The sequence below is a fragment of the Triturus cristatus genome, chromosome 5_2 (genome assembly GCF_964204655.1).
Source record: "Triturus cristatus chromosome 5_2, aTriCri1.1, whole genome shotgun sequence".
NCBI lineage: Eukaryota > Metazoa > Chordata > Amphibia > Caudata > Salamandridae > Triturus > Triturus cristatus.
The window spans coordinates 1,106,494,012-1,106,520,060 of NC_140588.1; the positions used below are offsets into that span (position 1 = coordinate 1,106,494,012).

General features: G+C 44.2%; 1 protein-coding gene across 1 annotated transcript in view; it reads right to left on the bottom strand.

The window, feature by feature from the left end:
• LOC146829785 (nicotinamide N-methyltransferase-like) overlaps positions 1-25,702 on the bottom strand; it is a 75,392-nt gene extending 49,690 nt beyond the window's left edge. The window contains exons 1-2 of the mRNA XM_085608500.1: positions 25,511-25,702; positions 12,571-12,778 (exon numbers count right to left, since the gene is read on the bottom strand). Coding sequence (XP_085464626.1) covers positions 12,571-12,778; positions 25,511-25,646 — 344 coding nt within the window. The 5' untranslated portion in view covers positions 25,647-25,702. The remainder of the gene's footprint in view (positions 1-12,570; positions 12,779-25,510) is intronic.
• Between the last annotated feature and the right edge of the window lie 347 nt (positions 25,703-26,049).

Consider the following 26,049-nt stretch of genomic DNA (forward strand, 5'->3'; position numbering starts at 1 on the left):
CAATACATCTTCAGACTTAAGCATAGCGACCCTACCTGAAAAAGTAAAGAGAATGCCCTCCTGACCATAGATACATTTTACGCTGTCTCCGATATTGCTGGACCTTGCAGTCAAGTACTGTACTATTGATCATCACCTCCCTATCCACACCCTAAAATCTGGAATGGGATTCATTGGTTACATCCTTCACTGCTTCTCCTCCTACATCTTCACCAATTGATTCTCAGGGATACTTCCGGGTTGCAGAAGATCTGTTTCCCCTGCAGAGTGCCCCATTCATCCACCTTACCCTCCATAATATTGCCCTCTATCTGTGCTTATGAGTTGCTGAGTTGGTGATCATAGAAACTCAAGTATAGCACATGGAAGATTATTCCTTCTTTTACATAGATGACATCAAAACATTAATTTTCTTCAGATTTCCCCCGCCATACGCAAAACAGAGTTAGACCAACAAAGCAGCACAGTCAAATATTTAAAGACTTGTCTGCACCTTATCTTTTACTCAAGAAAATAGGGGAAAGTTCCAAAGTATGTGCCTGTTTGTTTGGTAGGCTTGTATAACTGCTGGTTGATGTGTCTGTGATTAACTGCTCTTGTGTTTCTCTGGAGATCTTCCAGAAGGGCAGCTACTGAAGGTGGTCCATTGTCCTGAAGCAAGACCTGATGAGGTTGTTTACATCTGATATAGGTCATCTCTGGACTGGTAAAATCTAATCAGTGTCACTGCTGGAGGGTAGAATACGCAAGGCCTAGTTTATGAAACTACCATCATTTAGGCAGAGGTGTTCAACTTATCTTGAAATTAATTTTGGCATTCATAGCAAATACTTTAGTTAGTAAATTTTGTGTATATGCCAAGTTAAGGATAGGAAAACCAGTTACCTATAACTGATACAATGGAACATTATAGATGAAATATGAATTATAACACCCAATGATTTTGGTAATACCAATTTATTTGCCATCAAGTACCTACAGAGGTCACCAACTTCTGGTGGGTGAGATGCTCCAGATGGAGCTCTCGAGTGCTTATTTCCACACCTCTTATGATTTCCAATTCAATTGCTTTTGGCCAAGTGGTGAAGATCTTTGTGTTGCATTTTGAATCCAAGCACATGTCCTGCAATTTTTCACCCTATCTATGAAATTGTCGCCTACATTACTGAACTTTTCTGGGGCCATATCTTTTATGACATGTACTTTCTGTGCATAAAATAATTAAGTTAATCCAATGTTTCTCTCTATTAGTGCTTCATTTTTAAATGGCACATTTCAGAAGCAGAAAGAGGTAACCCTTGCTCATGTCCTTTCGTCTGTCCATCTGTCAACTGGGCATGTCATTGTGGGGGTAAAATTGGGCATTCTCATATTGTCAGGTGTTACATTTGACACACCAAAATTAACATAAACACAATTTCTATTTGAGTTGGTCCAAAAATGCTTTCATACGGTAGCTCTTTCACAAAATAAGATAAAAAACAAGTTAGCCAAGCTACAGACCCTGCATCATATTGACTTCAACGTGAATGATGTACTGATAGGTCATAAGGCAGGAGCACATTGAGTGCGTCTGATGGATAGATGATGAATCCTGTTATAAAGAATGCCACATTATGTGAGTGAGGATTCATCATTTAAAATAGTAATCCTATAAAGGTTTAGTAACCAAGCAGAGAATTGTAGTTTGTGTATTTTCACTATTAAAATAGGGCAGGTGACAACAAGCCAAAACATCATCTCCCTATCACGCCTACTAGTATTCAACAGTCATCACACAGGCTGAGGACAGGAAGGTACCACTATATATTTGGGTGCATGGAAATGGTGGATTGATCAGATCTTGATCAGAACTTTGATCAGGACCTAGAACTAATATGGAATGGTATTTGAGCATTTTGAGGTTCCGTGGGAATCGTAATGACACTTTTTGGGTGTGTTCGAATATGAACGAGTTTGGTATCTACGAACCGCAAATGACGAGTTTAGTGGGTGTATGCGTTTTCGCTACGCTACTATGTACGGTTCGTCTCATTCCTGGGTATGTCCATCTGAACCCTCGGGTTCCATTTTAGATGCGGCATCCATTTTGTCTCTTGCCCTCAAGTAGCCAGCGAACGGACACTGTCCGCTTCGTGACCCTGGGATTCCCAAGCTTTCGCAGAGGACACATGTTCCTTTGAAGGTGTCTTTATGATGAGGGGAATGACACGGCAAGGGCAGATGGCTCCGCTCGAGGCTCATCTTGCCGTGCTGGTCTATTGTTTCAGTCGTGCATGAATTAAGCACGAGGTCTTTGATCCTGCTATCAAGTTCCCGTTATTGCTCTCTACACTCTTTTCCAATCTGTTGTGCATCCTTGTTTTTCCTTTGCATCTGTTTCTGTCCCTCCTCCTAATTCGTTTATAGTCAGAATGGAATGTGCTTAATGTGGGGATAATGTGCTTTTACAGTTGGGAACCGGCAATGATGCTGTAATTATGTTCCGGGCTTCTGAAACATGAATGCGACCCTTTTGAAGTTTACTGTGGGAACTGAGTTGTAACCTTTTGTTCGCTATGTTGTGCAATGACCAAAATGTGTATAAAAGGAGCGATCCACTTTAGCAATTGGAAGCAGTCTCTCAGAACCTACACGTTGTGTACTTCTTGCGATTTCTGTATCCCTGCAGTAAATAAACGCTGATCTTTGATGCCGCAGGAAGTGTCCCGTGTCTCTGTGTTTTGTACGCCGGAACAGGTAACCCACGAAGGTTTCAGGTGTTGTCCCCTGGCACCGCTGGGCCTTAGAATAGCCCAGTCCTTCAGTTGGCGCCCAATGTTGGGCGACATCAGCGGTACCGGTCCAAAGCCTGACGATCGTGAGGAACTTCGTGTGAAATCTCCGAGGGAGGGTGCACCCCGCTTCATCGATCCAGTTGTCGAAATAAGTGGCCCGAAGACTTTTCCCGCGAAGATTCCCGCCTCCTGACGGCTGCGACGGACTGATGACCTGACTGTCGACCTGTTTTGGCGCCTGGCGTAGTCCTTTGTACGGCGAGACGATAGACGGGCCTTCCTGGTGACGCCATTGCTCTTTCAGTTAAGTATTTGTGGGTCGCTAAAATTCGGTTGTTTGCATGGTTCCATTGCATTTGTGGTTCTTAGTTGTTGGTTCTTAGTTGTTGGGTTTTATTTGACAATTGCAATTGCCAAAAACCGAGGGTCTTGCAATTTTTTTTGCGAGGACATCGTAATTCGATAGCCCTTGAAGTTTGTAAACTCGGTTAGTGTGCACGATGCCTGGCCGTAGTACTTTGTTTGGTTTTCTTAAATGTTGCAGCACGGATTCCCGACTGGAGGATTCATGTCCGATACCTCCAGTTGGAACTCCAATTTATGAGCTCTATAGTCGCCACGGAGTGGGTCCTATCGTATATAATGAATATTGGATTCGTTACACTAAAAATGATGGTGTTCTTAGTTGGCCATCGCATGGTAGTTTCGAAACTGCAATATTAGATAATCTTGAAGCTAAATTGTTTAAAAAGAAGGCTAGGCCTGCCATGTTTGATTCCTTTCGGTTATGGCGTAAAGAGGCCAAGCAGAAAGAAATCAAACAGATCAAGAAAAATAAGAGAGATGGTGTTATTACGGTGATGCGAAATGCAGAACAGTATCAGCGAGACAAAGACGAAAAGGAGCAGGAAGTTTCTGCTCGACTGCATCATATGGCGGTGGATAAATGTTATCCGGTTTTACCGTCTAGTTCTGATAAGACGGGAGAAGAAGCGGTAGAGGATCCATTATTGTCTTATCTATTGAAATCACCACCTCCCTATGCACCAGATACTGTGGGTCCTGTGATTCCTCCTGTTCCTCAACCTGTTGTTCTGGCGGCTGCTGGTCAGCCTGTCGTTCCTCCTGTTCTTCCGAATCCCCTTGTGCCGCAAATTGTTCATCCTCCTTTGCCCGCTCTTTTTCCTACTGCTCCTTTGCCAGTATCTCATCAGCCCAATCTTACTACTACTCCTGTTATCCCGACTACTGCTACTGTTTCTACGTTTACTCCTAATGTCGTTGCTCCTGTGCCTCCTTCTTCTTCTCCTTCCGTTCGTAGTCGTATATTTAATGCTGTCGCTACTCTCTATTCTCCACTTTTTGGACCGATACTCGGGTCCGATCTTTCTGATGTCGCTCAGAGGCGCAGTCAAATTCCGGATGGTAGGGAACGTGAGTCGTTAGTGAAAATGGCGCGTAAATGGATTAGGCATCCTGTGAAGTACACTTTGTGTATAGTTTTTGAGACATTTTCCCAGTTTAATGAGCCCACACAAAGATTCGTGTTCGAGGAAATGTGTAAATCCTTGAGAGAAGAGTGGGATAATGAGGAGGTAGATAATGTTCCGCCTGAGATCACTGAGCTTCAGAATCAATTTTCGACTGGTATGATTGTGGGTGGTAATGTCCGACGTGCTTTAGAGCGTCTGTTATCTTTCCGATCTACAGTACAACCTCGAGCATTGTTTAAGGACGAAACTGAGGAGTGGATGGCACAACCTGGTCAGTATCCTATGCGGGAAGTTCCCCCAGTATGGATGCCAGGTGATCCTGCTGCTAATCCTGCTATTCCACTACATTTTCAGAGAGTTTGGATACACCTCCCGTGGAAGCGATCGGAAGTTTTGCAGGTAAAGCAAACTTTGCTTGACCCTCGCAAAAATCCTGCAGGTTATTATAAGGAGTTATCCCAATTAGTGGATGCTACTGTCATGAACCTTGCCGATATCGACATGTTGTTTGGTAATGTAGTACCTCAACCGATTTGGGCGAAAATCCGTCAAGAGAATCACGCAGCTGAGTTAGGAGGTGATTGGGCTGCTCTTGCGGCGGCTGACGGACGGCAAGTTGGTGGGGCTAAACCTGAACAGATCATTGAAAATCTGCCCCAAAGGATAATTACGCTTATGAAGACACTTATGCCAGCAATGAGAGTTAACTGGGACAAATTGTCTGCGTGCAAACAAAAGAAGGGCGAGAGTGTCTCCGATTTCTTTACGAGATTTGAGGAGGCATTTATCGATCATAGTGGTCAGGATATGAGCTCTGAGGGAGGTCAGCGATTGTTCGTTGATAAATTTGTATCGAATTTGTTGCCTGAACTAAGCAACAAGTTGAAGAATTCCGAAAGTTCGTGGGCCGTGTCTACCACTGCTCAGATATTAGCCACAGCCCAATACTACGAAAATAGAGAGAAAGAAGAAAGTGAACGCGCAGATAAGAAAACGAAGGATCTTAAAACTAAGGTCTTATTGCACCAAGCGTACCATCCGCGCTCGAATAAAAAATGACTCACAACAGCCAAATCGATTACACTCACAGTTTTCTAGATCGCAGTCGCGTACTGACTCCTCTACACCTCGATCTATGTTGGGGTATAATCAATGCGCGTATTGTAGGGGTGAGGGCCATTTGAAGTTTAATTGTCCAGTTTTGCGTGACCGAAACAATGGTGTTTCGGCTCGAGGAGGTCGTAGTGGTCCTCAACAAGCGTCACGTGGTAGAGGTCGTGGTGTTACTCAGAATCAGAATGAGCGTTTTGCCACTTCATCAGACTCACAAAATTGCTTTGATCGGCGCGATTCATCGTCTGGTAGATCTGCACAGTATCATGTGGACGACTATTATGTTGAGCATGATGTTGATGCTGACGGTAATTACTAGGACAGCCATAGACAAAGAAAGGGAGTAGTATCAGTTCCGGTTGATCAGAGAGGGCCTTATGTTGCAGTTACCACATTGGGCGTAGTTGAGCCTTTTCTGTTGGACACTGGTGCAGCAAAAAGTTCCATCATGCATTCGAAACTCCCTGGCGCGCCTTTGTCTGGCTTAACGAATGTTTCCGTTGGATTCTCTGGCGCCCCTGTTGGCAATCCAGTTTCTAGCCCTTTGCGCCTTACAATTGGGTCTTGTGAGTTAGAAGCTCCTTTGATTTTGACTACTGGTTGTGGTGAGAATCTTTTGGGCCTGGATTTGTTAAAACGGTTATATGCGACTTTGTACTGTTCTCCTGCGGGAGTGGAGCTTACGTTAGGTCAGAGAGTGATCTCTCCTATGTATTTGTTGACTGATAAGCTCCCATCGGAATTGAGTTCTCGTCCTGAGTCTTTGTGGGCGACAGGTCCCAATGACGTGGGCCTGCTGGATATACCACCTTATGTTGTTCAATTGAAATCGAATGTGCGATTGCCTCGCATTCCCCAGTATCGTATCTCCCTTGATGGAGAACAAGCATTATTAGCGATCATTTACGATTTGATCGATAAAGATGTCATTGAAGAAACTCGGGGTAACGTGTGTAATAGTCCTGTGTTACCTATTTTGAAACAAACTGATCCATCCAAGCCTCCTGTGTATCGTTTTGTTATTGATTTAAGGGAGGTAAATAAAATCGTTATTCCACAGTTTCCCGTGGTGCCTGACATTACAGCTGTGCTGACTCTGATTCCAGCTTCTGCATCATGGTTCTCGGTAATCGATTTGAAGAATGCCTTCTTTAGCATTCCAATTGCTGAGGAAAGCAGAGATCTATTCGGTTTCTCATTAGGTGGTCGCAGCTTCAGGTTAAAACGCGCACCTCAGGGCTACTGTGAGAGTCCATCGATCTACAGCCAAGCTCTTAAGAGTCAACTTGATGCGTTTGTGTTACCGGCTGGTGCGGCTTTGATTCAGTATGTTGATGATCTGTTGGTAGCTGCTGACACTGAACAGATTTGCAGAACTGTTACAGTATCACTGTTACAGCATCTGTGTGACTTACATCACAAAGTGTCACCTTCTAAACTACAATATTGTTGTCAAGAAGTAACCTGTCTAGGTCACTTATTGTCAAAGGCGGGAAGAAGGTTGACCCCTGAAAGAATTGCAGCAATTGCTCGAATGACTGTGCCAACAACTCAGAGAGATGTGCGTGCCTTTCTAGGTATCACGTCATACTGCAGACAGTGGATTCCAAACTTTTCACTGTTAGCAAAGCCATTGATAGCTCTTACGTGCAAGGATGTTTTGACTCCTTTGCCATGGACGGAAGAATGTCAGAAAAGTTTTTCTGAACTACGTAATGCGTTGTGTTCAGCTCCTGTGTTAGGTACTCCTGATTACAGTAAACCATTTACACTATACGTTCACGAGAGAGAAGGTTGTGCGTTGAGTGTTTTGACGCAACAATTTGGTGGTAAGCAGCGTCCGTGTGCATATTTTTCCTCGACCTTAGACCCGGTAGCTAGAGCTTTGCCGAGTTGCTTGAGAGCGACAGCGGCATCTGCGGTGTCTATTCGACAATCCGCAGGTCTGGTCATGGATAATATGCTCATAGTGATGGTTCCGCATGCAGTTGACACTCTCCTGAATCGGCCAAAAACTCAACATCTGACGAGTGCAAGGTTGTCCGGGTATGAGTTGACACTTTTGGCAAGTCATATACAGATCAAGCGTTGTAATGTGCTGAATCCGGCGACATTGTTGCCGACTAATATGGAATCAGATGATGTACCACCACATGATTGATATTTACGAACTGAGGAAGAAACGAAGGGTCGTGTGGACCTGAAAAACACCCCATTGACAGACTCCGATGGCACTTTGTATGTTGATGGTTCATGTTTTAAGTTGCCGAATGGTGAGGTGACGACTGCGTATGCTGTAGTGACGTTGAGTACAGTTGTGGAAACTGCGAGATTGAGTCAGAATTCAGCGCAAGCGGCAGAGTTGATTGCATTGACAAGAGCGTGTGTTTTGTCTAAGGGAAAGCAAGTGAATGTGTTTACCGACAGTCAGTATGCATTTGGTGTTGCACATAGTTTTGGTCGACTGTGGAGAGAAAGAGGATTTATGACATCACATGGTACGAAGATCCAACACGGACAGCTCGTGAACGATCTTTTGGATGCACTTACATTGCCTAAACAAGTGGCAATTATTAAATGCAGTGCGCATCAAAAGGTTACGGATGATGTTGGTCGTGGTAATGCATTTGCGGATGAGATTGCTAAGGAAACGGCTAAGAATCTTGCAACCCGAATGTATGTTACGAGTTCAGTGAGGTGGCCGATGGAGACTGGTATGTGTGAAGACACTGTTGAGAGCGTGAAAGCAATTCAGAATGAGGCCACTGAAACTGAAAAGACCAAGTGGAAAGAAAGCACAGGGAAGTTAGACATGCATGGATGTTGGGTTGACTTGTCGGAATGTCAGAGGTGGATGTTACCGGATGCATATGTGCTAGCCATTGTGACTATGGCTCACGGTTTGTCACATATTAGTGCGAAAGGTATATGTAAGTTATTGTCCCCTGTATGGAAGAACGATGGTATTGCTAAATGTGCTGAGAGAGTGGTTAAGAATTGTATGGTGTGTTTGATGCATAATCCTGGCAAGGGCACCCCCACTCCACCCGGCCATTTTGCTCCTCCTGCCTATCCCTTTGAGGTTATCCAATTGGACTTCATCCATATGGAGAGATGCAATAATCTAAAATACGTTTCAGTTGTGGTTTGTGCGTTCTCCAGATGGATCGAGGCCTATCCTCTTAAGGATAATACTGCCCTGTCCACAGCGAAAGTCCTACTGAAGGAATACTTTCCTCGGTATGGAATGCCACGGATTGTGTGGTCAGATAACGGAAGCGAGTTTGTGGGAAGCGTGATGCAGAGTGTGTGTAAGGGCCTTGGAATTCGACAGAAATTCCATAGCGCCAATCATCCCCAGGCAGCGGGTTTGGTTGAAGGGTACAATGGTACTCTGAAGCTGAAACTTGCGAAAATACAAGCTACGACTGGTTTGTCATGGCCTGATGCCTTGCCTCTGGCTCTCTTATCGGCCAGAGCTACTGTGCACTCTCGAGTAGGGCTCAGCCCCTATGAGATTGTGTTCGGCAGCCCTGCAAACGTTTGGGGAGTCCCGAGGCCTAAGGCCTTTAATAGTCTTGAGTATCCAATGTTAATTGATTATCTTCATGATCTGACTGCTAAACTGAGGTTAATTCATGTCCTGGACATCGGCTCCAACCGGGTGACTGGGTTGTTACCCGCAATTTTGGCAGAAAACGCAACCTGGAGCCGAGATTTGTGGGTCCCTTCCAAGTGCTGTTGGCTACAAGGACTGCAGTTCGGTTGGAAGGCAGAAAGAACTGGGTGCATGCCACCCATACCAAAAAGGTTCCGATCCCTTCGCCAGCAGATAATTGGGTGAGAACTGGTATAGCGGCAACGGAAACCGAGACCCCTCTATGCTTTGTGCCGTTTAGTGATGCTCAACCTGTAGGAGACAATTCATTGCAGCCAGACACATCTGTTGAGTCGTCAGTTTTGGAGAACTCAAGGTCTGAATTGTCATCTGATCGACTGAACACTGAACACTGTTTCACCAGTTGAACAATTATTTGAGGAGCAGACTCGACCTGGAAGAAGTCGATATTTTCTTCGTTCACGTGACAAAGACTAATAAAATCGTTCTTATATTTTTCTTCACTGTTGTCACGAACATTAAGAACAATTGCATCTTTACTGATTTTCAAGTTCCTTTTTACGTGTGCTTTTACAGCTGAGAGATTTTTTTATTAAATTGGGTGTTTGTTTGAGAAAACCTATCATCCGGGTTAACCGTAGGGCCGTGCGGGTACTTCTTTCTGTTTAGCAGGTTCCTGACACTAGGTCGGTTACTTTTTATTGACTCCTGGGAACTCCTGGGAGTTGATAATCGCTACTCAGAACGAAGTGCGTCAAGGACGTCACGGACGGTTTTTAGAGGATGGCATTCTCTGAGCTGTTGGAAGTAGAAAGGATGTCAGCGCAAAGATCAAAATTGCATAAGATTGTACGAACAAAATGTTTTTTGTTTCAGGTATTCTTGCTGTTTCTGACTGTTTCTATGCTATTGGTGAGTGGAGTGTATTTTGGAATACAGTCGTTATTGCCTTCCATTTCACCTACTCTTTCTCCTAAACTAAGCTCTATTACCACTGCTTCTCCACATTCCTTTCATCCTCTGCCCCAACATGAACAGGTTAGATGTGCGGAATTCATGAATAACTCCTTCGTTCAACTCCTACATCAGCATCAGCTGGTGATGAATACTACCAACTGTTGGGTGTGTGGGTTAATGCCACATACCATGGATAGGGGTATTCCGTATTTGGTTCTTCCTTATAGCTCCCAAGGGTCAGCTCGAGCATTCCAAACTATGTTTCGTAGTGCACTAGATTCCTACCCCAGTCGAGAGCCACGCTCTGCAAACTTCGGTCCTGGTCCGTACCACAAGCCTTTGGCGATAGCAATTGCTGATTTAGATAGAGATATTTTTGATGCATCACTTATTCCAGATGAAGAGGTGCAAGCATATAAGGATCTGAGTGAGGCTGAGTATAGTATGTTAGTGGGTGATAGACAGCTTAAGAGCTCGTCTACAATATGGATCGTACCCCACCTCGGTAATTTCTGCTTGAAAGGTCTTGGTCGAAATCCGAGAGCCCAACTTGGGAAGAGTGCTTGTACCGATACGTATGTTCTGCCGATGCTCTCTTCCCCTGTTTTTCTGACTGCCAAGGGTACCTATTTCGTATGTTATGAACGTGCATATACATGGTTGCCCCGTGACTTCTCGGGTACCTGTTATATTGCGAATCTTTTGCCACCGACTTTCACGGTTGCCTCAGACTATCACAAGACTAGAGTTGTGAGAGGCATTATTAGCGAAGAGGACACTGCGGGTCAAGAAGCAGGAGACTTCTTTAAGTGTTTCCTGCCGTTTTGGGGACCTATGGTTAATAGTAGGAACCTGAGACAGTTGACCCGTGTGGTGGAATCAACTGCTAACATAACTGTGAGTGCTCTTGGTAATTTAACAGCAGAACTTCAGGCGGATAGACTTATGACGTTGCAGAACCGTATGGTTCTAGACGTTGTTCTTGCAGATAGAGGTGGTGTGTGCAAAGTTATCCATTCGAGTTGTTGCATTTTCATCCCTGACAACGCTCCGACTGTTTACCAGGCCATCTCGAAGTTACATAAGATCCCCGAGTCCATACACGTGGACGAAGGTAATTGGACACTTCTAGGATGGTTTTGGGGCCTGATATCAACTTGGGGTTGGAAGATTCTGAAGATCGTAGGGGTTGTTGTAGCGTTTCTATTCACGTGTTGTCTTTGTGTGCAGTGTGGTCCTGCCTTATGTGGTCTTTGTGCTACAACGTGTATAAGACGGCCATCTGTTACCAAGGAGACATTGATGGATAGAATGATGTTCCAGCAACAGCTGAACGATTTGATGAATATCGAAATCGATTCTGATCTCGACTAGTGCTTGCCTACATGAGGGCAAAAGGAGCGTCTGAGGTTCCGTGGGAATCGTAATGACACTTTTTGGGTGTGTTCGAATATGAACGAGTTTGGTATCTACGAACCGCAAATGACGAGTTTAGTGGGTGTATGCGTTTTCGCTACGCTACTATGTACGGTTCGTCTCATTCCTGGGTATGTCCATCTGAACCCTCGGGTTCCATTTTAGATGCGGCATCCATTTTGTGTCTTGCCCTCAAGTAGCCAGCGAACGGACACTGTCCGCTTCGTGACCCTGGGATTCCCAAGATTTCGCGGAGGACACATGTTCCTTTGAAGGTGTCTTTATGATGAGGGGAATGACACGGCAAGGGCAGATGGCTCCGCTCGAGGCTCATCTTGCCGTGCTGGTCTATTGTTTCAGTCGTGCATGCATTAAGCACGAGGTCTTTGATCCTGCAATCAAGTTCCCGTTATTGCTCTCTACACTCTTTTCCAATCTGTTGTGCATCCTTGTTTTTCCTTTGCATCTGTTTCTGTCCCTTCTCCTAATTCGTTTACAGTCAGAATGGAATGTGCTTAATGTGGGGATAATGTGCTTTTACAGTTGGGAACCGGCAATGTTGCTGTAATTATGTTCCGGGCTTCTGAAACAGGAATGAGACCCTTTTGAAGTTTACTGTGGGAACTGAGTTGTAACCTTTTGTTCGCCATGTTGTGCAATGACCAAAATGTGTATAAAAGGAGCGATCCACTTTAGCAATTGGAAGCAGTCTCTCAGAACCTACACGTTGTGTATTTCTTGCGATTTCTGTATCCCTGCAGTAAATAAACGCTGATCTTTGACGCCGCAGGAAGTGTCCCGTGTCTCTGTGTTTTGTACGCCGGAACAGGTAACCCACGAAGGTTTCAGGTGTTGTCCCCTGGCACCGCTGGGCCTTAGAATAGCCCAGTCCTTCAATTTGTGTGAGGAAAACTATGTTAAAATGGAATCACTGGTAGCTTAGCAAGACTTTGGTTTATCTGCGTTTCTTAGTAACTGAATCAGTGATCATAGACGCCCAAGTATATCACATAGAATATTATTCCTTCTTTTACAGTTCACAGCAATGACATAAAAAATTTTCATTTTCTTTCATTCTCCCCATGCCATGTCTGCTCCACTCTATGAGCAGTAACTTTCTTTAAAGGAGATCTAAAAGAAGAGTCAGAATAGGTAACCACAGTAGGACAGTCTTACTAGAGCGCAGGACTCTTACCCACAGCCTTGAAGCTCATAAATCATCTTTATTATATGACTCCAGTCCAGGGCATCAGGTTCATTCTTCAGCCATTTCTGCATCTCCTGAATGGAGTTGTTATCTGCACAGGCAAAGGTGATCTCGTTGAAATAGTCACACATTGGAAAAGTGTAAAAAGCAAAGGGTCCGAAGGAAAGTGCAATCAGGGTTTCTCCTTTAACATCACCTGTGTAGATTAGAAAAAGGTTCATCCTTAAGCAAACTGAAAACATAAAATGTCACATGTTCTTTCCTTCTCAGCAAACAACAATAAATGTATTTTTGAAATTGGGTTGTTGGTTGAGGGGGGTGTGAGCCCTTCATAAACAACAGGCACAGTCCTTGTCAGGGTGAACTTCAAAAGTCAACAAATTACATGTGCTTAACACTCTTGAAGCTTGCCTCAAAACCAGTCAGACTTGATTTATCTGTAATGTGTAAAGTAGTTATGCGATGATTAGTCAGTAATTAGCTTAAAACACATAACAAGAAAAATCCCAAACCAATTTAGAAAAATAGAGTACATTTTAATAAATTGTTTGACACTGAAACTATAAAAATACAATCAGTAGAACTGGAGTTAGGAATTCTTAACGTTTTAAGTGAAAAATATAATTTAAAAGATCAAAGCACCAACCACAATGGAGCGCAGTTGGGATTCACAAAGAAGACATTTCAAGCTAAAATATTTGAGTAGGTAAAATTCAAAGAGACAAGGTAGCCAGCGGTGTCCGAGGAGGAGGCCTGGTCATTGGGGAGATACTGGAGGAGGTCACAGTGAAGATTTCTACGTTCTGACGTAGTCACCTTTTTGGGAGTCAACAATCTCCTGTGGGGCGAAGTTGGAGGATTGGTTGGCAGTGTACAGTGTACAATAGGGTATAGGAAGGGTCAAAATGAGAGTTCTAAAGTTGTATTGCTGTGAGAGCAATAGAACTCAAAAAAGCTCAGTTTCGAGCCTATGATTTCTATCTTCTCCTCAGATCAGATCTACTGGATCAAATGCTGTGCGCAGGTCACTGAATAGTTTTTTTTTATTTTAAATGCTTTACATGCATGCTCACAGCCAAGCTACCCAGGGTTGAACATGGGAATAATTTATTGAGACCTGTACTGAGCCCTAGACTGGGTTATTAGTTTTATTGCCAGTGGAAGATACACATTCACCACTACTAATAACCCACTTTTCAACAGATGTGTTGCAAGTTTTCTTTTTATGAAACTTCAGAAGTTTCAGTACCAAGGTGCTGGTGCTTCTAGTGGATTCAACAGATCATTCTAGCTTTTGTGCTATGTACCTTGCAAGCAGTTTTCAGCTGTATCCTTGCCATATATAGGAGTAGTTTAGAGCTTTTAGGTATGGGGTGATGTCTTTATTTATTTCAGTTACTGTGTCTAGCAGCAGTATTGAGGGAGGCCCTTAGATGCGCCAACTTTGATCTAGGAAGGCCACAAACGGTTACACCTCTGTAGTCCAACTTGGGAATGACTAATGATTGGACCGCATACTTGAAGTCATCATGGGAGAGGAAGGGTTTTAATTTCCTTAAAATATTCATCTAGTAGTTCACTCTTTTAATGGCGGTACCAATGTTTTCCAGCGTGTTAAGGTTCTTATCAAGTGTTATTCCTAGAACACTTGTGGAGTCAATAATGAGTGGTGATCTGTTAAGCATGGTTATACAATTCATCCATGGAGCAATATTGGGTGAGTGATTGGGTTGGACGATTAGGAGGAATTTCGTTCTGAAGGCCAATTAGTTTAAGGTGGTTGTGGGTTAGGCAGTTTGGTGTTTTTTGAAGGGTTGTATTGAGGGTCATAATATGTTCTGGGGAAGAGATTTTCAAGTACAGTTGGGTGCCCTCAACAAATATATGATATTGGGTGTTGGAGGAACTCAAGATTTCCGCTAGAGGCTGCGTGCAAAGGTTAAAGAGAGTAGGTGATTGAAAGGACCCTTGTGGGACTGCTAACATGACTGGTGTGGCATTAGACGGGGACTGGTTAACCTTTGTTCTTTGAGTTCCGCTGTGGAGAAATGAAGTGAACCAATTTAGTTAGGACCCTGAAAGCTCCATCCTATGCTCAAGTAAGTCTAGGAGAATGTCATGTTTAACTGTATTGAATGCAGACAAAGAGTCTAGAAGGATTAAAAGGCAGGATTCTTTCTGATCCAACAGTTTTAATTCAGTGCTTGGGCCTTGTTGAAAGCCAAATTGGACATGGTCTAGAAGTTGGAATTGTTCTACGTCGTTGCAAAGTTGTACCTAGATGCATTTTTCAATGAGCTTTGCCAAAGTCAAAATGTTGGAGAAAGGGAGGAAAGAACAGCACATTTCTGTCCTTTCCCTTGTGCTGGAGCCCTTTTCACCGCCTATCAAAAGTGCCTATGTTGCATGCAGGTTTGCTTTTGTGTAGGAAAGGTCACCAAAAACTCTCTGGGAGGCATATTCCTCTTTCTATGTGTGCTTCAAAGTACAGTACGCACAGACAGAGGAAAAAATAGAGACAGATAGAGGTACTTCTCTACATTGCATCTCCCCTGGGAAGGTGTAAGATTTTGGCACATCCTCAGGATTACAAGTTTTTTTACATATGGGAATGCATCAAAATCCATGAGAGTCGTGTTGGAACACAAATGTAATGCCCTTGGAAGGTCTTAGCAGAGTAACGCAACGCAGCAATTTGCAGGGTTAACCGTGCACCCTTTTCCCATTGCCCACTACCTGTTTCTCTAAAACACTGGAACTGACTATCGCTTAATGTCTTTAACCCCTTCGCTGCCAGGCCTTTTCCCCCTCCTGTACCACGCCCTTTTTTGGCTATTTGGGGTAGTGCGCGCTGAGGCCCCTGTAACTTTTTGACCACATAAGGTATCCACGCCAAATGTGCGTACTTTTCTTCCAACATCATGGGGATTCTGAAGGTACTCAGGGTTTGTGAATTCCCCTGGAGGGGTCACAGAAATTAGCCAAAATACAGCAAAATTTAGTTTTTTGGTGGGAAAATGGGAAAAACGGGCTGCAAATGAAAGCATCTGGGTTTTTCCCTGCAAATGTTATCAAAAAAGGGTTTGTGGGGCTGAAATCAACATTTTCCCAGCTTTTAGGGGATACCAGACTTTTGTCAGAAACCCAAAATATTTTACACAGTTTTGGCATATTTCTGGGACATAGCCTATTTTTGCTATTTTTTGTGCTTTCAACCTCCTTCCAGTTAATGGTAGAAATGGGTACAAAAGCAATAATGGATCCTGGAAAGCTATACATTTTAGAGAAGTAGACAAAATTCTGAATTCAGCAAGGGGTCATTTGTGTAGATCCATCAAGGTTTCTTTATAGAAACTAACAGTTAAATATAGGATAAATTGAAAATTTGTTGAAAAAAAGCGCCTTTTGTGTCAACGTTTTCACCTGTAACTTCTTCCAATTTTGACAGCTCTTTGAAAGCAATATACTGTTAAATCCGCTGAACATTACTGGTTGTGGGAATATATAGGACTTGTAGGTTCACCAAGAACCCGACAAACCCAGAGCCAAAAACTGAGCAGCAACTTGCAATGGTTTTTTATTATGTACCGGGTATATAGTAATTATTCTGTAAAGATGTGTACATGGAAAAATCGGTATGAAAGACACCTATGTATTTCTGAAATGGGAACAAAATCTAGAGTTTAGAAACAGCAGATATTTGCACATTTCTGAAATTGGGATACTCATACTAGCATGAGAATTATCAGTAATTTTTTAGAATGACTTCTTTTTTACACAATGTCTTTCATTTGGAAGGCAGAAATGCATCGAAAGTCAATAGGTAATAACAGTTCCTTTACAAATATGAATTACCCTAAGTCTCCCTATAAAAATGGTACCTCACTTGTAGGGTTAGGCATAGTGCCCACAACAGGAAATGGCTCAAAACCCAACGTGAACATACCACATTTTCACAATGCAAAATAACTCTTTTTTAGCAAAGTGCCTAGCTGTAGTTTTTTAACCCTAGCTGGGTGGTAGGAAATTTGTGTCAGCCCGGTGATGCCACAACTTTCCCACACAAAAATGTGTGAAAAAGGTGGTTTTTTTCAGCTAAATTTGAGGTTTGCAGGGCATTCTGAGTAAGGAAACGTTGGGGGATCCACGCAAGCCATACCTCCCTGGAATCCCCCGGGTGTCTAGTTTTCAGAAATGTGTGGGTTTGGTAGGGTTTCCTAGATGGCCGCCAAGCCCAGGACCAAAAACTCATGGGACCCCCTTTGCAAAACCAGGTTGTTTTGTGATAGGTAATTTTGATGTCTCCTCAATAGGTTTTGGGCCCTTGCCTGACGCGGGCACTAGGCCTACCCATGCAAGTGAGGTACCATTTTTCTCTGAAGACTTTGGGGATTGCAGGGTGGGTGGAATTTTCTGGACCCACGCAGATTCCAGAACTTTCCACCACAGAAATGTGAGGAAAATGTTTTATTTTGGACACATTTTTAGGTTTGCAATGGATTCTGGGTAACAGAACCTGGTGAGAGCCAGTGAAGTCACCCCATCCAGGATTCCCCTCGGTGTCTAGTTTAAAAAAATGTACAGGTTTGCTAGGTTTGCCAACTGCGCTAGGGACCAAAATCAACAGGTATGCACATTGCTAAAAAAAATTCGGAGCCCAGTGGGCTTTCTGCCGCCCTGTGGGGGAATCGGGGAAGGGGGTTTCATCCTGATATGCCCCTAAAGGGGCAGAAAGACTGTGGCTATTTTTTGTGGGGGTGGGGGCATTGGTATGATCATTTTGGTCAGCCCCCACCCCCACGCATAAAAAAAGCCTGCGTATTCGCTGGCGCCTAGTGGGCTTTCTGTTCCCCCAGGGGGCAGATCAGGGGCCACTGCCACCATCTGCTCTCCTGGGGGGGGCAGAAAGACTGGAACTTCTCTGGGGGTGGGGTGGGGTATTGTCATGCCCATTTTGGGGAGCCCCTACCCCTACACTAATAAAACAAAAAAAAACATGGTTTCTAGTGGGCATTCTGCGCCCCCAGGGGGGGCCAGATTGGGGGCTACAGCTCCTATCTGCCTCCTGGGGGGCAGAAAGACTGTCATTTTTATGGGGGGCAGGGTGGGGGCATTGGTGTGCCCGTTTCGGGCAGCCTACACCCTAAAAACAATTGCGCAAAAAAATCCCTGGTGTTTAGTGGGCTTTCTGCCCCCCCGAAGGGGCAGATTAGGGGCCAATGCCCCATCTGCCCCCCAGGGGGGGCACACAGACTGTAATAATTGAGGGGTGGGGTGGGGGCATGGGCCTGCCCCCACCCCTATTTTTTTTTTTTTAATTCCCTGGTATCTAGTGGTCTTTTTGCCCCCCCCGCGGTGGCAGATTGGGGCCAATGCCCCATCTGCCCCCTCAGAGGGGGCAGGAAGGCTGTAATGGTGGTGGGTGGGTGTGGGCATTGGCGTGCCCATTTCCGTCAGCCCCCACCCTAAAAAAAACTGAAAACAAATCCCTGGTGTATAGTGAGCTTTCTGCCCCCCCTGAAGGGGCAGATTAGGGGCCAATGCCCCATATGTCCCCCGGGGGGGCTGAAAAACTGTGATAATTGGGGGGTGGGGTGGGGGCATGTGCCTGCCAGTTTTGGGCAGCCTCCACCCCTATTTTTATTATTTTAAAAATTCCCAGGTGTCTAGTGGGCTTTTTGCCCCCCCCCCGGGGGGGCAGATAGGGGGCTACTGCCCCCATCTGCCCCCCAGGGGGGCATAAAAACTAAATTATGACACAATTATTTGGGGGGAGCAAAGGCCCTTGCCCAAGGGGCCGCTCCCCCCTCCCTGGTGTCTAGTGGGTGGATCCCTGCTTGGGGATCGCCCTCCCCTTTCCAACGATACCTCTCCCGCCTTTCTACGTGCTCAGGGGGCTGAGATAGCCCCCTGAGCAAGTACAAAGTGAAACTGAAATGAGCCTCTTGGCTCATTTCAGTTTCAGTGTAATGACGTTGGCGCGACATGCGTGCCGATCGTCATTACACTGAAAGCGGGGGGGGGCCTTGGGAGCTGGGGAAGCTCTTCCCCAGCTCCCGAGGCTATTTTCAGTAAAAGGAAATCCCTCTGGTGCCCGCACCAGAGGGATTCCCCAGGCAATGCCTCATGATGAGCTGGACTCGTCATGGGCACACCGCGACTGTGCTCCATGACGAGTCCAGGTCGTCATGGGCACAGAAGGGGTTAATTGCTCATAATAAAAAATATGATGTATTTTTCTGAAATGATTTACCATGAGACTACATATGGTAAATAAATAAAGAATTAATGAACTAATTTTTATTTTTACCAATTTATTAGTGACATTTGTTTTTTCCCCACTAATAAATGTGAAGTGATCTGTGCTTGATCTATAACAAGTGATAGTGTAAAAATAAGTGCATGACTGCAATGTGTAGTATGACAGTTTAGGAAGCTGGCTTTTTATGTGATCTATGAATAATCTAATTTACTGTGTAAACAGTCTAGGGTTTTTCTTACTAGTGAAAAGGGGCTTGGTATGATTGAAATAAACTTATTTGTAAGCATCCTCCAATTACCTTTCGTTTTAAGTGTACATCTCTAAGTAACACAGTTCATACCCTATATGGGTCCCCTGCTCACTGTGCCATGGTAACCAAGCTACACCCGACTAAAAAGCCCCAATTAGGGCAAAACAGGTCTTGGGTTTCTTTGTGGTCTGGTTCAGAAATGACCTGACTTGGCAGTTTGTGAGGCAATGTTCCCATTCGAGTAGGACCAAGACAGATTTGCACATATTGGGTCTAATCTGAAGTGGCATGGTGGTCAAAAGAACGATGGGTTAGAATGGTACCCTGAGTGGTTGTCAGTGGTTAAACTTGTAGCAAGCATCCTCCCATCACTTTTTGTGTGCTTGGTATGCCACAGTAAGTGGCCAAGGGTAGGCCCAGATGTAGGTTCCCTGATATCTGTGCCACTGGGATTAAGCTATACCTGAATGAATAGCCGATTAGTCATATGTAATTTGAAATTCTGCCCAGGCCTAGCTCAAGCCCTAGATGGAAACTTGGGAGATGCAATGATGCACCGGCTAATAAAAGGGCAAACTGAAGTGGTGGGAGCTCCTATCACTGACCAAAAGGTAAGGCATGGCTACCTCCCTAAACCTTTGAAGGTTTGATAAAATCCTGGAAGGGATATGTGTTGAATGGACCAACCCAGCATGCATGGCAATAGACCTTAAGAAATCATTTTGCACTCTCAGGTTTGAGTATATATAGAGAGAGATCCTTAAATAATTTTCACATTGACAAACACATGATTGCATGTATCAAACTCCTGTATGGTGCCCCACCACCAGAGCACAAACAGAGCGCTTGCCAAATTACCATTGGCAAGCGCAAGCTGGGAAAGTAGTGAGGAGACCGGAAAACTCTCCAAACTCTACGAAAGTATCGCTGTTCACCATACAGGCCTAGCAATCACCAGGGGGATGAGACAGTGGTAACCGCTATCCCCCATATTGTTTGTGTTTTCCATAGAAACTGCTGAGCAAGATGAGACGTTGAGGCCCATCCTGGGAAATAACACTGAGGAAACGGGTATGTTGTATGGTGTGGTTGTGCAACCTCACCATATAGTACACTTACTAACCCTTTTCGGACCAGTCGGTTTAACCTGCAAAACCCTCATTCTGGGTTAGCTGTGGTACTGAGCAGAAGAATTTAGATAGAGAAGCTAGTGGAAAGCATTTAAACAGCACAAAATCACTTGCAAACACCACAATGAAAAAGATTCCCAGGGGGTTCTGGAGATATATGTTTTGCAAGTAATAATAAATCAAAGCATTTTCACTCAACCATGAACAACCCTTAGCAAATTTGACACATGAATGTTTTCAAGGTAAACACGTGGGTAATTGTCAATGCAGTCTATTGGAAGTACTTGGGGTGAACAACTCCAGCTGGGAGCTAGTCAGGGGATCAGCAAAGCCCTTAGAAACAGTTTCCTCCACAGAAGAGCAGTCCTCAATCAGTTCCAGGCACTTTATACGTGTTGCAATAAATTCCTATGGAGTGGTTCTGATGCAAGGGATAAAGGATGAGTGAGATGCTCTCCAGATGTGGCGGATACAGTGAGGTGAATGGGGGTCTTCCTGCAGGTGCTCCTCAGTCCACAAAGTTGATTGCAGGATTGATATTCCATGAGGTCCTCTCTGTTCTATGCAACATCCAGTCAATACTGGAGTGCTAGTCGCTGATTGTTGCCGCCACAGGCCAATCCTTCTGGGTTCAATAACTTATCTTCTTAGTATCCCAGCAACTCTGCAACAGCACTCCCGCCACTAAGGTATAACTCCATGCATTGGGTTGTGAGCCCTGGTGCTGCACAGCAGCAGTGATAGTGGCTTGAAGACTTTGGGCTTCCAAATAGCTACAACGGGGTTCTTCAGCTGTTGAGTCCTTGTGCTGCAAACAGGAGGCCAGACAGCTGTCCCTTGCAGTCTTCTGGCTTTGCCGACATCGGGGGATGGTTTCTCCTTAAGCAGGACACTTCAGGCACTGTTCCTTCCTTCACTAGCCACCAGACACAGAAGGTACAATCTTTTTCAATGTAACCTCCCTTTGTTGGTCCCTCGGTACAGCCAGGGGTGCCCTCTTTATGACCGGTAAAAGCATTCACAGGTGACTGCTGCTTGTAGCCAATGAGCTACCAGGTTTCTTCTCACCTGGTAACCACTTCCTGTAAGTGTGACATCTGGCTTTTCCAGGATGCACCATTCTGCCCACAAAAGCTGTTGAGACCCCTTTCTTGGTTTTCAGACCTATCTAGAGGTGTGGCTACTGGTTTCCCCTCCCCGCTCCCCGGGCCAGCCTGTCCTAAATAAGGAGGCTTCCCTCCTCCCTAGTGGAACACATCTGCCTTTTCAAGGCAGATTCTCTTCTGCAGCTAACACCCAAGTTGCTTTCTGCCCTGCAGAAACGTTAACACATCTCTGCAGGAGGACAGAAAGCTATCTTGTGGAATAGGCACCCTTTGTGGTGTGAACAGCACAGTAGTTTGAAAGGAAAAAATGCACACTGCAACAAGTTACATACATTTTGACATGAGATACAAGTTGGGATGCATTTAACAAGTTGTTTCATATGTTGGAGTTCCAACTTTAGTCAGAAAATTCAGGAGTTAGCAAAGCTGAGGAGGGAGAGGTCAGTGGGTACCACAGAAAGAATTGTGGATTTTGCATGTTTACTGTCAGGACAGGCAAACTAAATGTCCTGCCCATGTCATATGTTGCACCTCGCCATAGGTCTTGGTAGATCTGCCAGATGGGTGACTTACAAAGATTTTCTGGGGCAAGTAGTGGCTATGCCATTGCCTTTAATGGCAAAGGCCAACTAGCAGTGAACAACAGCTCTGCCAGTCTGCAATTTCGGACTAGGGGACTCGTTTTACTAGGGTAACCTCCAAGTTTGCACAACTAGTTCAAACCATGGGTTACCTATCAAACTTACATGCTTTTGGTACTAGATTACCACATACTAGGGACTTACAGGTAGGTTAACCATTTTCAATTGGGTATAGCAAATTTGATATGCACTTTAGGGCCAGGGCAGTGACAGAGAGGACTAGTTACCATGCCTGGTGCACTTGCAGTGTCAAGTAACTGTGGCATTAGTCAAAAAACGTGGGGGAGATCATACACAGATGATATGATGTTTAAGAGGTCTGGGGATAGATTTTACATCAATATGTGATACTACGCAAAGGTTTTGGGAGGTGGCAGGTTCTGCGGCCAGTTATAAAACAAACACAACCACAATGATAAGAAAAACCTGGGTGTTGTGCCTTTCACAATAAGAGTGTAAATCTATGGCATCTGGAAGACAAAATAGAGGGAAAGATACACATAGCAATCAGATCACTGAGATCACAGGAGATCTTTTAGTCCATATACCCAATGCTTGTGGCAGGGAAAATAGCAGTGGATAAAAGGGCTATGCTTCCCCAATTGTTTTAATACTTGACAAATATAGCGGTTATACTCTGGGCAAAGATTTTCAGGGAGCAGTACTCCTTGTTGGGACTTTGAATTGGGGTTGCAGGGCAGCAGGGAGTGTTAGCGACCAATAGAGGTGGAATGGGAACTTCATATTTTAGAGGGTACTATATAGTGGCCCAACTACAATGGGTCACATATTGATGCTGAACATCACTTAGGTGAAACAGGTCTCACAAATATAAACCTTCATGAGGGATTGCTTCAGGTACTACTGCTCCCATACCTCAAAACCAAGAAAGACCTTCCACTGCTGGCCAGAAGGGCATTGTGATGTCTGAGTTGGAACACCGTCTACACAAGTCTGGTGCTGTCATACATGCTAGTAATATCCTTAAAGGGACTGCGAACTGTGCTGGGACACCTTACCCCTCAAGACTTACATCACTGAGAAACAGAAGGTGTTGACGCTGAAGAACACTTATTCCATGCGGACAAACTTGGTAGATGAAGGGGATATTCTGAGATGATAATTCCTCCTATTCAGTCGGATTGAGCTAGCTCTTACACCACTGGAATATCAATACTACCAATCCCCCCATAGGACCCCGAATACAATCAAGGGTGCAGACACTATGCACAAGATTACTGAAGAGTAATATGAGGCCCTCAAAGACAAATGGGAAATCTTAGTGGCCCGATTCTAAAATGGGTCTCAGAATATCTGCAGAAGATATCTTGTATTGCTCGCTTTAAGTACAAACAATTTAATATTTGACATAGGGTTTACCTCACACTGTATACGGATAGTTTGATGTGCCCAGATGCCCCCACTGCCTGCCCTAGTTGCAGAGATGACACAGCACATTTTCTAAAAATGATATGGAGCTGTGTGGAAATATTAAATCACTGTCATGCACTACTGAACTGTATGGTCAGTGCCATGGAAATTAATGGTTTAGGGAGCATGGAAGCTGCGTGTTTAGGACACACCCAAAGCACAACTGGCCACCAAGTTTGTTGAGCCAAAGCCATGAGATGAAGAGCTGCCATGTGTTTAGCATTAGAGAACTGGAGGAAAGGTGTGGTATATTGGGCAGGGGTGGGAGGAAGAGTGCTCTTCAGTGAAGAAATATGGGAGCCTGTCTTTGCTCAAATGGGTGCAATTTCTCGTATTTATATATTTTCCATTGCTTAATTTTGTTGCAAGAAAGTGTCACTCATAGCAGTTGAATGTCACTCATAATTACTCGGAAATTATTAAAATGTCTCACATCAGCAATCTGAAACCATGACATGATATGATATGTGCTGCCATATGGTAATGCAGGCAACCTGGCACCATGGTGCAAAGGGGCCTGCATTATGAACAAGATTATGTTTGTGCAGGAAGGGACATCTATCTGCACACAAAAAAATCATTAAAGGCAATTCCCTCTGTATACGTGTGCTGCAGAATACAGTACATGTAGAAAGAGGAAATAATGTGGAGAAATATAGTTATTTCTCCTGGTTAGGTCTCCGGGATTTTGCCCATACCCATGAGTGATACATGGGATACGTGGGGATGCCCATGCTCCACCCATGGAACGGAAACCACACAAAGAAACGCAAGGTAGCAATTAGGCTACCCTACATTATTCAGGATTTACCAGTCAAGGGCTTATTTTCAAGCCCCTTGCTCCGCTGAAGTGCCACTTTTAATGATGCTCTGGGGTGCAGAGTTCAGACCCATATCTAGCGTTTCATGGCCTTCTGGATATGGTGTATGGTAACGCAGCACAATCACTGCATCGCCTTACACTGATTAAGGGAGGCGTTCCATATGTGTTGCAGTTGATTTTCCCAAGCAGCCTCATTTGCATATTTACAAGGACGGTAAATCTGGGAATGCGTCAACATTGTACACCTTGCCAGGGCTGGTGTAACAAGGAGAAATATCTTTACTACCCCCTGGTTTTTAATATTTTTATTTGTGCTGCGTTCTGCATCACACATAAAAAGAGGAAAACACCTCCCTGGATTGTTTTTCCTGCATAAAAACGATCCTGCCAACAATGCGAAATGTAGACACACCTGCACCATGGTGCAAAGGTGCCTGCACCAAACTTTGTGCCAGTGCTCCATGAATGGACAGAAATGCACTGTATTTCATAAATGTGGTGCATTCCTTCCCTTTCAGTTTTGCATAGGGCAGCACAGCAAAAATACTTGTGGCACTGCCATACGACTAATCATTGTAAACAAGGAACTTAGGGGCTTGGTATCCTTGTGTCACCTTGCGTGATGCAAGGGCCGTGCATGCCATTTGTAGATCTGGGCCTCAGACTTTGACACAACAGACCCACAGAGAAACTCTCATACCTGGTTTGGGCATGATTTAGTTTAAGGTCTGCTTCAACAATACAATGTGCAAGTTATTGGCCTCATAACTAAGAGTATAATTGAATGATAAATGATTAATGATAAATGTATAATTTTATGCATAGACAATTATTTCTGTGTAAAAGCATATTGCTATTGCATCATTCCCACTTACGCAGTTGTAAAGCTTGAAAATGTTAATAAAAGGTTTTAAAACAGAATGGTATTGATGTCATGAGGAGCAGCATTGATGCCTGGATGATCCAGGGCGTGTTCTCTATGTAAATCTATCAATTTTACCTTACTTGTTCTGTTCCTTTTTTGCCAAAGCTGAAATGTGTTCACTTTAGATGTCCTTTCTTTCACTTTCTGGTATTTTATGCTGCCATGCTCAAAAGAGATTGGCAGCTGCAAATATGAATCCCTCCTCCATAAAAATGTAGCGCTTTTTTGGACACAGTGTTTATGTCAGATGACAGTTTTACTACTATGTCCTGGTACAACACCCTGAGTTTATCTACTGCCAAAAGACTAAATAAAGAAATCTACTGTCTGTGGATGAGCAGGGTAATGAATAGTACATACCTGATGACATGAGTTTCATGAAATGAGAAAACATTTTGGCAACGGCATTCTCAAAAAAGCTGGATTCCTTGGTGAAATAGGTCTCCCTAAATGCCTTGGCATTAAAATACTTTTCATGGAGTTCCTTCAGGTCCATGGTGGAGTCTCTGGTGCAACCTTCTGCCACCTTCTGCCTGTGTTACTTGCATGCATGCTATATAGTCTGAAATCTGACTTTTAAATGATCTTCAAACAAAGAGATCTCTGTGTACACATCCAATATATGACTGTTTGTGAGTTTTTACCATTTCAAAGTAAACATATTTATGTAAAGCATCTCAACAGTTTATTGGTGAGGTGGTGCCTGTATCCTGTCTAATGCTCTGGGCATGATTGAGTTGAGTCAGAGTTGTGGTGCTATCACATTGTCAAAGTGAGTTTTCCTGTATAGTGAATCTATGTTCGGCCACCTTTGACGGGATGGAACTTGGCCCCCTGGCCAATGATACCACTTGTAGAGAACAGCACTGTCATTCCTGGGGGTACCTAAGCACTGGGGG